General features: G+C 58.0%; 3 protein-coding genes across 7 annotated transcripts in view; 1 reads left to right on the top strand and 2 right to left on the bottom strand.

The window, feature by feature from the left end:
- Positions 1-7,875, top strand: part of DNAJC17 (DnaJ heat shock protein family (Hsp40) member C17) — a 39,161-nt gene extending 31,286 nt beyond the window's left edge. Inside the window, exons 6-11 of one of the 5 annotated variants that reach the window (XR_003001421.1) lie at positions 196-292; positions 896-1,011; positions 1,363-1,428; positions 1,963-2,043; positions 2,478-2,649; positions 7,682-7,718. Coding sequence is in view for 4 of the 5 variants with exons in the window: in XM_024732380.1 (XP_024588148.1) it covers positions 196-292; positions 896-1,011; positions 1,363-1,428; positions 1,963-2,043; positions 2,539-2,820 (642 nt within the window). In the remaining variant the exon portion in view is untranslated. Of the gene's footprint in view, positions 1-195; positions 293-895; positions 1,012-1,362; positions 1,429-1,962; positions 2,044-2,477; positions 4,814-7,681 lie in introns of those variants that run through there. The other 4 variants (XM_024732381.1, XM_024732382.1, XM_024732383.1 and 1 more) reach the window with 4 other exon arrangements.
- CUNH15orf62 (chromosome unknown C15orf62 homolog) lies at positions 4,843-5,879 on the bottom strand. Its single transcript, XM_024732384.1, has one exon. The coding sequence runs from the start codon at positions 5,401-5,403 to the stop codon at positions 4,876-4,878; it is 528 nt and encodes a 175-aa protein (XP_024588152.1). The 5' UTR covers positions 5,404-5,879; the 3' UTR covers positions 4,843-4,875.
- Positions 7,876-8,036: 161 nt separating the features above from the next.
- Positions 8,037-12,033, bottom strand: GCHFR (GTP cyclohydrolase I feedback regulator). The gene is made up of 3 exons (XM_024732385.1): positions 11,651-12,033; positions 9,793-9,887; positions 8,037-8,559 (listed from the first exon to the last, which is right to left on the bottom strand). The coding sequence occupies exons 1-3, from the start codon at positions 11,684-11,686 to the stop codon at positions 8,436-8,438; spliced, it is 255 nt and encodes an 84-aa protein (XP_024588153.1). The 5' UTR covers positions 11,687-12,033; the 3' UTR covers positions 8,037-8,435.
- Positions 12,034-12,837: the final 804 nt, after the last annotated feature.

Raw genomic sequence — 12,837 nt, forward strand, 5'->3', positions numbered from 1 at the left:
TGGAGCAAAGGGGTTGCTGTGGCTGGAGAGGGCATGCCATTTCCACTTTCTTCTGTGGGATCTGGGTGATCTGTCCCACCTGCAGGTTGCTGAGCCTAGCTTGCAGGTGGAATGTCCCAGGGACCTTTGCAAGGTGAGCCAACCTGGAACTGGATCTGCACAGAACTGTCACCCTCCCCAACTCCCACTCTGCAGATCAAACGCCTGCGAGAAGAGGGTTCCCGGCAGCTGGAGGAGCAGCAGAGGGTGATCCAGGAGCAGATACGCCAGGAACGGGAACAGAGGTTGAGAGGTGAGAGTCCATCCCCCAAACCTGCCTCCCACTCTGAAGCAGCTCTTGATGCCCAGAGTGGCCACAGTGGCTGCTCAGGGAAGTTGTTCTGGAAGCTTCCACTTGCTGGAACCCCCTGGGCACCCCACTTGGACACATGCCACCTGTCTCTTCTTACCAGTTCTCTGAGGCCTATTGGATTTTCACTCTACCTGCGATCTCCTGGCCCCATTTATCTTAGTCCCAAGCAGAGCTGGCTCTATTTTGGAGCAGATCACCAGGGCGGGGCGGGGAAGGCTCTGGGGTACTTTGTTTCAGTAGAATTGTGTGGTCTATACCTCTACCTTCTGCCCCCCGTAGGTGTTCATAGCCCTTCGTTGGCAGAGTGCTGACCATGGCCTAGGGCAGGCAGCTGGGCAGCTGTCCCAAGGTGACAGCTCCTCAGGGTTGGGGTGGGATTGCCTCTACTTGCCCTACCAGGCTCCACAGCAGGGCGGGGCAAATACTGCCCTTGGTCAGGAGTGATCTTTTCTAGTTCCTTTGGCCCTGGGCTGTGTCTCCTTTGGGAAAGAGAACCTCTGATTCCATCATATTCTACCTTGCTAATTTTCCTAAATTTTCTAGGAATGGCAGAAAATCCTGAAAGCAGAGGAACCCCCAAGCTAAAGGTGAGCCCTGCGGATCTACGGGCCACCTCACACCATCTCCTCTCAGCAGAACAGATGCTTCCATGGGCACAGGTGCTTCTGGCGGGGACGCTGGATCTCTGGGAGCCACACCACTACCCACATCCCATCCTTCCATCTTCCCACTGCCTGGGCATCAGGATGGCCTCTCAGAGCTGGCCGTGAAAGGCTGCAGGGCAGCCCTCCCTGAGGCCCTCGAAGGAGAGCATCTTATAGGGCTGGAAGCGTAGCTGTGGATGAGCAGGCCACCTGCCTGTTTTCAAGGGGAATGCATTTTGGGGGGTGCTCCTTAGATTACCAGTACTTTGAAGGGGGGTGTCTGCTCAGACTGTAAAGCTCACGTGCAGGGTCTGGTTCTGTTGAGAAGTCAGTGTTTAATGGTGACACCCACTGCTATCTTTTCAGCTCAAGTGGAAGAGCAAGTCACAAGGCCGCTATTCCAGAGATGTCCTCCTGCGGCTTTTTCAAAAGGTCTGCCCTGCTGACTTCCCCCTAACCCATCATCTCAGGCCCCACCTCAGCCCAAACCCCAGGATCTCCAGGCCTAACCTTCCTTCCCATCTCTACCTGCCTTTTTTTCTGTGTCATAGACCTTCTCCCCAGGCCACAGCCTTCCAGTCACTCATGTTGCCATGTGCCCCTTCCCTTGCCATCCTTAGAAGCAAAGGGCTTGGCTGCATTTGTGGGGCGAGAGGAGGCTATTGTCTGGCACCAAAGCCCCATCCTCTTAACCTCCTTCAGTTGCTGAGGCAGCTGTGCGTCTCTGCTGGTCTAAATTCCCACGTCTACCAAGCTCTCCTTTGCTGTCCTCTGCATTCCCGAGGGGCGGGGGAACCTTTCTTTCCCATCTCTGATATCCCCTTTCTGGTTGAACCTAGCAATGAGAGGTTATACCCCGGCTAAAAATGGCCTAGTGGCCTCTGGGTGGCTCAGGCTTGTCTCTGGTGTGAGCTGGGCCATCCTGAAGGCTGAGCCACGCTTACCGGGTCCCCCTTATCTTCACAGTACGGAGAGGTGCTCAACCTGGTACTGTCCAGTAAGAAGGCAGGCACCGCCGTGGTGGAGTTTGCAACCATCAAGGCTGCGGTGAGTGCTATGTGGGGCTTTGGGGGCTACCGACAGCCCTGCCTTTCCAGGGGAGGAATCCAGTTCTGTAGGCCCTCTGAGCTTAGGTGTCCACACTCCCAGGGGATCTCTGGGCCAGCTCAGAGCCAAGATTTCCCAGAGCCCCTCCAGCTCCCAGGAGTAGAGGCACAGCGAGTGAAGGGATGGACAGGAGAATATTCCGGGGATGGCTTTAATTCCTGCTGCCTGGCTCCACACCCTCCACCTTCCCCTGGAAGCCAGCACGCCTCCAGGTTGGAGCCCTCGCACTGCCTTCTCCCCTTTCCCCACTCCCCAGTCAGAAAGCTCACATGGCACACAAGGAGGGTCAGAGCTTCAGCACACCATTGTATGAAGTTTGCTGTGCTTTGCTTGGAGGATGAGAGCGCTGGTTCTGGTTCTTTCTGTGGGGGTAGCGAGAGCTACTTTGTAGCCGACTGGAGTGATGGGACCAGGACCGGATGCTGTATGTGACAGGAGCTGGCTGTCCAGAATGAAGTGGGCCTAGTCGATAACCCTCTGAAGATTTCCTGGTTGGAGGGACGGCCCCAGAGCACAATGGGCCCTAACCACCCAGGACTGTCCCAGGTAAGGAGCCAGGCCTCACGCAGCTGGGCCTGCTCAGGCTTCGGGGCGCCTCTTCCTGTTTGGGCTCTTCTCAGGGCCCTTTCCTCGCAAATCCCAGTCATCAGGAATTGGCAGGTCCGCCAATCCAAGCAGGAGGACTGTGATTCCTTGCTGATCCCCTTTCCTCTCTGAGTGCCAGCGGGGCCCACCCTATGCAGACCTCTTAGACCTTATTTTCCATGTTCTGGTCCCCTTTGGGGTCTCTCATCATCACCCAAAGGCATTGTCCTGGCCTGCGGGTCGCTTGGTTGCAGTGTGAAGCATTTGGCGCTGAGATGACCTGGTGCTTCAGGGAAGGGGCCGGTGATGAGGGTGGCTGCTTCCTTCCCCAGCTTCCTTCCAGGTGTGTCCATGGCTGTCCCAGATGGGCACCTAATGTCAAGAGGCAATATCTCCTCTTTAGAAATAACACTGGCTACCCTGCCGACACTGAGGTGCTGCCTGGTGCCCGACTTGTGGTAAAGCATGCACTTGAGCTGACACGCCCAACACCGGCTCTTAGTCCTCACGGCTCCACGAAGGCTTATGTTCCACTCTACGGGTCAGCAAGGGCTCCACTCCCATTGCCTCAGGCACCCCGCCACCACGCCCCTCACCTGGCCGTGAGGATGGGGAGCTCTCTAGAGTGTGTCCCAGACCCTGGACAGAGGAGGCAAAGGACCTGGTCTGAGCTTGACTTGGGATCCTTCTTTAGAGACTGTTTCCCCACAGTTAAGGCCCAGCATTTCAGAGCCCCAGACGGCACTCCATAGGCTGTGTTACAAAGAGCTCTCTTTATCACCATCCCACGGGGGCTTTCAGTTCAGCACAGCCACACAAGAGGAGGGAAGGGGGAGGCCACAGGTTTGGGTTGTGGAGGTGCTGTGTGTCCAGGCTTCCCTTCCCCCTCTGCCACACCTGGAAAGGCCTGGGGTGTCAGAAGCTCATGCGGCCAACTGGGCTCTGCTCCAAGTCTTCTGGCCAGGCCTCAGGGTGGGGTCGTAGCCCCGTTGTCAGAGGTTTTGAGCAAAGCAAAGTTCCTCAGTCCTGGTGAGGATTCTGGAGACCAGCTTGCCTCTTCATTGTAACAGCTCTGAGCTTCGTGTCTGTCCCTGATCCAGTGCTCCCTCCCATATTCTCATGGGCGCAGGAAGGAGGGAAACCTGCCACTGTTTTTTGTTGCATTTCCCAAGGGTCCCGTCACTAATAACTCTGGGAATCCCCAGAGCCCCCTTTCGCAAGCTGTCTGTGCCTGGCGTTCTCCAGAGCCCCCTTTCGCAAGCTGTCTGTGCCTGGCGTTCCCCAGAGCCTCCCTCCTTGGGCACCAGGGAGTGCTCGTGCTCCGGGCAGCTCTACTGGCACTTTGAGTCTCTCATGCCCCCTTTTCTGCTAGTGATTTGTTTGGCGCTTTTCCAGAGTTACACTGTGTATCTCTACCTGCCTCACTCTTCCTACTCTGTCAGCCCCTCCCTTCCCTTGCAGGCCCCATATGCTTCCCCCTTCCCCCCACCAGGCCCCAGGCCATGGTCTAGGCCTGTGCTGCCCAGTAGAACTTTCTCCAGTGATGTTAACGTTCACTCTGCACTGTCCAGTGTGGTAGCCGTTAGTCATATGTGGCTGTCGAGCACCTGAAACGTGGCTAGTGTGACTGAGGGCTGAATTTTTAATTGTATTTAATTTCAGTTAAACAGCCACGTGCAGCTAGTGGCTACCATACTGTACAAGGTCATGCCTGTTTCATCCCTCTCCCCTTAGGTCTCCCACTTTCCTCTCCAGCCTGGATTGGACCACTTTTGCCCAGACCTGTCCTGTAACCTCATTCTGTTGACAGTGGCTTCAGAGGGAGCTGGTGCAGGGCACCCATCTGTCGTGCCCAGTCTGCACGTCCTCCGCTCCTGGACTCACCCCTTATGCTTCCCTCCCTCTCTGCTGGCCTCTGCCTGGTCCCTGTGGTTGCAGGTGTGGCCTTCCTTTCCCAGCCTAGCTAGCTGCCTTCAGGGCTCCTGCCAGCAGGTGCCCCCTCACATTTCCAGCTTGCCTCTGTACCTCTGTCCCTCCACTCTGGGGTGACTCAGAGAACTGTTCAGGACCCAGAGGGAAGGCAGGGACCTGGATTCCTATCCCTACCTTAATCCACGACTGTCCCCTCCTTCTCTGGGTCCCCAGGCTTCTGGCTCTTTCACCCACCTCTGGCCACCCTCCCCCCATTCAGAAGCTGGGCTCACTGGGAAATTGCTCCCTCAGCATCTGTAGAACTTCCTCAAGAAGTGAAATCCCTAGGTCAATTTTGAAGGAGAAGAAGGGATCGCTGAGGTCTGGAGCAGGTGTCCTCTGGAAGGGGGGCGTGTCCGAAAGGTCCTCGTCGGAGTATTGGTAGAGGGCGTCCGCCAGGGAGAGCGCGGAGGGCAGGGTGGCAGAGTAGGTTGCAGTGTAGGTGGACGGGGACTCCAGGATGTTGGGGCAGCTGGAGCTTTCTCGGTAGAGGCGCGGGGGTTTGGGCGGGGCCAGCAGGGTGGCCCGGGGCTGCTCGTCCCCCCACAGTGGCAGGCGCCGGCCATCTGGCCTCCCTCGCAGCTCCCGGACGACCTCCCGGTTGCTGTACTCCTCGTGGTCCCCTCCAGCCGTGCTGGCCTGGCTGAGCACGCTGCCCTGTCGCCGCAGTCTCCGCGGCCGCCGCAGGCTCAGCCGCTTGAAGAAGGAGGCGCTGCGGAAGGAGCCTTTCCGCCAGATCTCCATGGGGCCCCAGGGAGCCAGCAGACAAGCCTGGTACCTCAGAAGCCCGGTTCAAGGGCAGCTGGGGGCCATCTGGTCCCGCTGGAGCAGTGAACGGCGAGAATCAGGGAGGCAGCCTTCGCTGGCAGAAGCAGAGGCCTCCGGGTTTCTGCTCAGCAGGGACCTGCGTACGCGTGTCCAGGAGAGCCGAAAAAGCTGAGCGTTCCTGGCGACGGGAGTTTCCCAGAGGGACAGGAGTGGCCTGGTTACTTGATAGGGCAGTGGAAAAACCCCAGGAGGAAGAAACAGCACTCCACTCCGTGGAGCCGGAGCGAGGGCAGCTGCTGCGCGACCCGGGGTGGCTCCTGGCCCTGCGGGGGCTGGCCTCTCCGCCGCTGGCTCCCAGACTGAGTGGCTTGGCTGTTTGTGCCAGTGTGTGGCGGTGGAGACGTGTTGTTGTCTTCGGCTGACTCAGTCAGGTGGGAGGCTGGTCTCGTGCTCTGAGGTAATTGCAGCTTCCGCAGGCAGGGATTGGGGCAGTGGCAACGCCCCGGGGCACCAGGGAGCCTAACATTCCTCTGGGGACCGTCTGGGGCAGCCCTGCTTTGTGTGTCACCACGCTGCCACCTCTTCCTCCACAGCCCAACGCCCTGCGCCCTTGCGGGCAGGCCTGGCCCCCCAGTCCCCGTGGGTGTGGGGTGAGGAGCTCCGGGAGGTGGGAGCTAATTGAAAGGCAGGCGTGTGGAACGACTGCTGGGGAAGGAAGAGGCCTGCCACTGGTGTGAGTGACTGGCCCTCATTAGCAGAGCCTGCAGGGATGGGGGGAAGGAAGGAGGCAGAGGGTGTGTTAACGGGGAGCGGCCCTGTGCCTATAAAGGGCTGGCTCCTCCCAGGGCCAGGCTCGGGGCGTGCCGAGGGTGACTTCAAGTTTTCTCAGCAGAGCAGCATTACCTTGGGCGGGGGGAGAATTGCCCTCCCCTGGCTGCTCCCATTTCCTCAGCCTTCCTGGATTTTCCCAGATAGCCTCAGGGCAGGAAAGGACATTTGAGAGCCAGTGTCCTGCCTTCCTGTGGGGCTGCCTGGGCCTCATTTGGGGTCCTGCCTCTGGGGAAGGGGCTGGGTCAAGTCTAGTAGGTGGGCCTGGCTGGGAGGGCAATTCTCCTAGGAACTGCGGAGGCCTGGGAGGAGGCGTGGGGCTGTCGGGAAGGGCAGGGGGATCTGGGCTGGGTAACACTTCCTGGTTCTGTACACCCCTGACTCCAAACCAGTTGGCCAGGGCCTGGCATCTTAACCCCAGCCACTCCCTTCTAATTCCCCGGGTCACTGACCACCAAACTTTTTTCCTGGCCTGTTCCACGAAGGTGCATCAGCTTGGGGTACTGCGAAGCAGGCCTCAGCAGCTCTACTGTGCAGCCCCCCTGGCCTGGCTCCCTTCTGTGCCAACTCTGGTGGGCTTCATACTTCTTCATGCAGCTTCAGCTGCACAGAGGGAGGAAATGATTTAAGTGCCACTGCAGACCTTATCAGGGCATGGCGTTGGCGGCCCAGGGCTCTCCTGTAGAGCTGCCTCTCCACCCCACAGCCTTGGCCCACTGAGGTGGTCATTTATTATTTTGATTATGAAAATATTGCACCGTTCAGTCCCCCTCACTGTGCGGGCAGGATCATAAAAGAAAAAGCCACGGGCCCTGCCCTCCAGGAGCCCTAGTGTGTATTTTTAGGAGGCAAGCTGGCCTCATGCTTGTTTCTCTCTCCTTCTAGGGTGGGGCTGAGTGAGGCTGTGTGTAGGGTAGGGCTCCCTGTGCATCCTCAGCCGGAGCCAGACCACAGGGAGGGTGGGCAGCTGGGAGGGGTCAGTGCTCTCACCTCCACCTGGCAGAGTGGAGTGTATTTCTGTGCCTCTGACAACCCCCCTTCACTGGTAACTTGTGAGAAGCAGAAGCCATGGGGTGGAGGAAATGAAGGGATGAGGGCCTGGCTAGAGCATGAGGAAGTGATTCACCTGAGCTGACTGTAGATGTGAAGGGCCTGGGAAAGGGGAGGTGGGGCGGGGTGACAGCTGCTTGAGATGGGCTGAAGGGGAGCCAGCTGAGAAGCTGGCCTGGGGCCAAAGGCCTGCTTGCTCTGAAGGAACATGGGAGAGTTGGGATTGCAGGATGTTCCAGGGTCCTTCCCCTCCTGGGCATCCTCCCTCCTTGACTCTTGGCGGCGGCTCTGCCTAGGCCCTGTCCTCCGAGTCTGGAATCCGTGGGGCTGTGCCCCGCCGCCCTGACGCCTCCGTGTCCTCCCTCTGTCCCCCCAGGGCTCCGTGCGGTCCGAGAGGGACTATGAGAGCCTCGTCATGATGCGTATGCGCCAGGCAGCTGAGAGGCAGCAGCTGATCGCCCAGATGCAGCAGGAGGACCAGGCTGGGCAGCCCACGTAGCCTCCTGCCTCCAGCCCTCCCATCCCACAGCCCTTTTCTTAAATGTCACCAATAAACTTTTTTTTTTTTTTTTAAGAGTCTACCTCTATTGCATACATAGGTGTAGGGTGTGGGCCTGCCCAAGTGTGACCCTGGTTTCTGGGTTCTGCCTCGGAGGGCTCCACCCAGGCCTGGCTCTCCCTCCCAGGGAGGCGCTCCACACGGTGAGAGTCAGTGGCCAGCAGAGCAGAGGAGCAGCCACTCATCACAGCCCTTTACTTGCTTGGACTAGCTACGCAGGACCCACACGCCCAGTCCTGGAGCCATGCTCCGGGGGGGCACCCAGCTCCCTGCCAGGGGCAGCCTGGCTCTTGCCAGCTCCTCAGCCTGCCACAGAACACGGCCTCCTCCAGGGCCCGTGCCAGGCCTGAAGCTGGAGGGGCAGCTGGGGGCACCAGGGCCAGGGGCCCTGCCCCCCCACTGGCTGAGGCAGGTTTCAGAGAAGGCCGTTCATTGCCCAGTGGTGCTGGGCCGAGGAAAATGACGACTTGGGAAGAATGGGCAGGGCGGTGAGTGAGGCAGGGTCCTGGGGTCGGGGCCCATGGCAACCACTCCAGAGAAGGGGTGACTGCAGCTCCTCGGCGTGGGAGGGTCACTCCTTGTGCAGGCACCACACCAACGTCTGGCCCACCCCTGTCATGCTCAGCACACGGAAGCCTCTGCGCTCCAGCTTGTCAAGGACTATTCGAGGAGGGTCATTGACGTAGTACTCACAACTGCGAAGAGAAGGAGGGTGGCGTGAGGGAGTACACAGCACAGCCCTGCGTACCACGCTAGTATCTGCTGCAGACTAGGCCTGGTCAGGAGTACTCCTAACAGGGACTGACGTTTGCTGGGTGACTTCTGGGTGCCAGGCTGAGTACACATTCCCTGCCCCTCATCTACTAAGCTCTTTGCATCATCTCATTTATTCCTCCCAACAACCTAAGGAAGGTACTGTTATTGTTCCCATTTTATAAGTGAGAAAAGAGAGGAGTAAAGCAGCTTTCCCGATGTCATCCAGAGAGTAGAACCGGCATGAGTCTGACAACAGTTCCATGTGCCCTGGGCCACTGCCCATTCAGCAGGAGCGGCCTGCTCTCCCTGGGACCCTCCCCCAGGCCTCTGCCCTCTTGCTGCCTGGCTGTCCTGTAGTGGTGGAGCAGTAAGTTTGGCCCCCAAGAGCTCCTGGCTCTGAGTGCCACTGCCTAGGATGGAGAATGCCTGGTTTCCCTTCTTTCAGGGTTAATTGATTCTGAAGGGCCATCAAGTAGATAAAGGGCTGAAGCCCCAGGCTGGGCATCTGAGAGACAAAAGCCTTATGGCAAAGGGATGGCGTTGGCTTCTGTCCTCCAACCCTGACCAGGGGGCTACGGCCAGCTTGCCTCCTCTTTCCCTTCTTCTAACTGGGGTGCACTCTGGTGACCCTTCTCAGGAGTTTGAGCCTGTGTAGCCAGAGTTCTCCCTGCCTACAGCAGGAAGGGGTGAAGGGCAGAAAAGGAAGCATGAATCACTGTTTAGACTTGGGGCTGGTGTGAAAGATGCCAAGGGAAGTGGCTAAGTCCCCAGGCAGCAGCTGAACTGGAAGCAGGACCCAGGCTCCCTTCTCCCTGTTTCTAGGGCTGAGCTTTGTTACTTAGCCATCTCTTCAAGACAGAAGCCTTTCTCTGTGGTTGTCTTTGCCTTGATGGGATCCAGTTTAGAGATGAAAGGGCAGGGCAAGGAGCAGTCCACTTGCAGAGTCCTATACTCAGGGAACCAGACTCTGTCCTGGGACTTTGTCCAGGGGCTCCCTTGTGAAGGGAGGGCCAGTGGGAAAGCTCTCAGAGAAAGCCTACAGAGGACAGATCCCCAGGATGCAGGCAGAGGGGTCCTGAGGCTAGGCAGTGGCATTGTCCTGTTGTGTAAAAGGAACAGAGACAAGTCTAGGGGCTGGCAAGGAGAAGATCCTTAGGAATGCTACTACTTACAAATTGTTTCCCAGGATGCTTCTTTTTGAGGCCCCCAGATGCCGCATCAGTTCTGGATCGGAGTGCTCATCGCCCACCATGGTGGGGCCCACCTCCTGCAAGGTAAGTCACAGCGGCTGCTTGGCTGGCTGCCAGGCAGAGGTGAGCTGTCTCGCCTCTCCTTCCTCCCCCGCCTGCTGGCTCTGAGCCTGCTTCAGTTAAAGACTGGAGGGAGAGGAAAGGAATCTTGGGCGCTAAACACAAGCTGGGAAGGGGTGGAGTCCATCAGTGATCAGGCTGAGCCATGCGGGGCCTCCCTGCACCCTCTAGGCCGGGCTGGGCAATGCCCAACTACTGGCACCTTCACGCCAGGCACCACCACCTATATCTGTGTATCAGAATAAGCTGGAGAACAGAGAAATGAGAACATGTCCACACAAAAACTTGCGCACGAATGTTCACAGTAGCGTTATTCATAATAACCAGAAAGTGGAAACAACCTAAATGTTTGTCACCTGATCAGTGGATAAATAAAATGTGGTATAGCCATTCAATGGAATTTTATTTGACAATAAAAAGGAACAAGTATTGATGTGTGCTACAATATGGATGAACCTTGAAAACATCACGTAAGTGAAAGAGGCCAAAGACCACATATTACAACGAAAAGTAGATGGGTGGTTACCTAGGGCTGAGGGGCCCGGGGGAAATGAGTGACTGCTAGGGACAGGGTATGGGTACAGGGTTTCTTTGTAAGGTGATAGAAATGTTCTAAAATTGCCTATGGTGATGGATGCACAACTCTGAGCAAGCTAAAAAACAAAAACCCCATCACCATTGAATTGTACACTTTGGTGAATTCTGTCGTGATATGTATAATATATCGATGAAACTTATTTTTTTAAGTTGCTTGAGGAGCACTGAATTCCCAAGCCCCAGGCTTCCAGAGTGCTTCCGGAGGTCTGGGAAGGGGTCCAGGAGTCTACATTTTAACAACTGCACAGCTGACTGGTTCTTAAACCACTGCCCTGTGGCACTGCCGAGACCTCTCCTGCCCAGTGGTGAGCCCATCTGTTATTTCCTGCATCCCAAGGGAGCTGTGTACCCTCTGATGGATCACCCAAGCACTGGGGAGTGGGAAGGGGCAGAGGAGCATCCTGCTACCCAGGTTGGGGACCCGGTCATATTATTCTGAAGCCAAATGGGGACTCATGGAGCAACCAGCACCTTCTTTTTTCAGAGGAAACTGCGCCCAGGGAAAGGGGCATGGTTTCTGACTGTTGAATGGTGTTCTCCCATCTCTAACCCCATGGGCTGTCTCGGGTTCTTTCTTCTCTTCCTTTCCTAAGATCTCAGGAGAGCTCTTCCTGGAAGTGCCTAAGGGTGTAGCTAGTGGGCCACTCGGCACAGGGGTCTTGGCGTCTTAGCACATCCTTTAACAAACCTCTCTCCCTCAGGTTAGTCCACTCCCACTCCCCACTCCCTGGCAGAGTGGCTCTGTGTGGGGCAGTGGGTGCTGCACATGTGAGACCAGGACTTCCTGGGTCCCTCCCAAAGGCTCTTGACCTTCTCGCAGGCAGGTAGGACCGGAGCCACAGGCGCCCAGAGCTCGCTGGGTGGTGGGGACGCACTCACCTGGCCCCCTTCGCGGCGCTGGAGTCGCCGGGCTGCCAGAGCTCTCTGAGTCCCTGGATCCAGGCTAAGTCCAAGACCCAGCCTCCCTCCCGGCCGCCCAGGGGGGCGTGTTCCGGGCGGCTTCCGGGTCCGGCCACGCGCGGGCGTCGCCCGGGAGGGAGGCGCCGAGATGCGGTCTGCAGCACCCCCCCACCCCTGACCCGGGCCGAACGCCAACTCCCAGGGCTGGCCAGCGGGTACTCACCATGCGGATCTGGGTGCTGATGAGCAGGTAGGGCATGGTGCGCGCGTCCTGGTCAGGATCTCTCCCTAGACTTTGGGCCCGGCGCAGACGCCAGCCCCTCGGGCTCCGGGACTGCGACCGGCCACCTGGAGTCCAGTTACTCCTGCTCTGGCCTCCGGCTGCGCCAATCCAGCAGCTCCTGGCCCGTTACCGCCTCGGCCGGCCAATCAGGAGCTGGCGCCCGTGACACGCCCCGGAGCTCGGCGATTCGAGACCCGCCCCCAGCGGTAGGGCAGCGCCCTGAGACCCTTGGTTTCCGCCGACGCTTCCGAGGGTCGTCCGGAGGCGAGGCGGGATCTGTGTTGGGCGCGGGGGAGGGCGGGGTGTCGCTCCCCCAGCCCCGGACCGGAGGCCGGGGTGGCCCGCCGGGCTCTGCCGGCTGCGGCGGGCCGTGGCGCCCTAAGCGCGTGTTGACTTTGCGCCCTGTTACTGCAACACCTTCGGTAACAGATTCCAAAGTCCTCCTGGTCCCCGCCCCCTCCCCTGTGAAGCAGAGCAGGGTGCAAACGGCTACCCCACTGAGGCCTCCCAAGCTCCTGCCCACCCCACCCGCGGAAGGCCTCTAAAATGTTTAGCGGATCCCCACTTCCCGGCCCCGAGACACGTTCTCCAGAGATTCCTTCAGCGCGCGGGAGACAGGCAGGAGATCCCTCGGGTGCACTGCGCTTTCCCGCCTTCCCGACCGTAATTCCTAGTACAGCGGCGGAACCGTGCATTTCTGTGGCCCTGTAGGTAAATCTGTAAAGGAACTGAGCGCTTGGCTGAGTGCCAGGCCTGGAGAGAGTTAAACCAACGGAATCTGGCCGTCGGTTCAGAGAGTTTCCGGCGAAGCTGGAGAGACTCAGCGCACGTGTAAGAGCTCACAAGGCAACACCTGGGGGCAAAAGAAACTTCTGCGCACCAGCCACCAAAGAGAGTGCAGCGAGTTCACCTCCACGCGTCCACGCCTTCATCTGAATGTTTCAAAGTCTGACAACTGAACATTCTTTATCTGCCTTGCTGTGATTGGTTCTTTAAAAAGAAAGCAAGACAGTGGGATGAATTGGGAGACTGGGATTGACATACATACATTAATATGTATAAAATAGATAACTAACAAGAACCTGCTATTTAGCACAGGGAACTTCAATGTACAGTAGAAACTAACA

Source organism: Neophocaena asiaeorientalis, unplaced genomic scaffold (assembly GCF_003031525.2).
Source record: "Neophocaena asiaeorientalis asiaeorientalis breed wild unplaced genomic scaffold, Neophocaena_asiaeorientalis_V1.1 scaffold119, whole genome shotgun sequence".
In the NCBI taxonomy this organism is placed as follows: domain Eukaryota; kingdom Metazoa; phylum Chordata; class Mammalia; order Artiodactyla; family Phocoenidae; genus Neophocaena; species Neophocaena asiaeorientalis.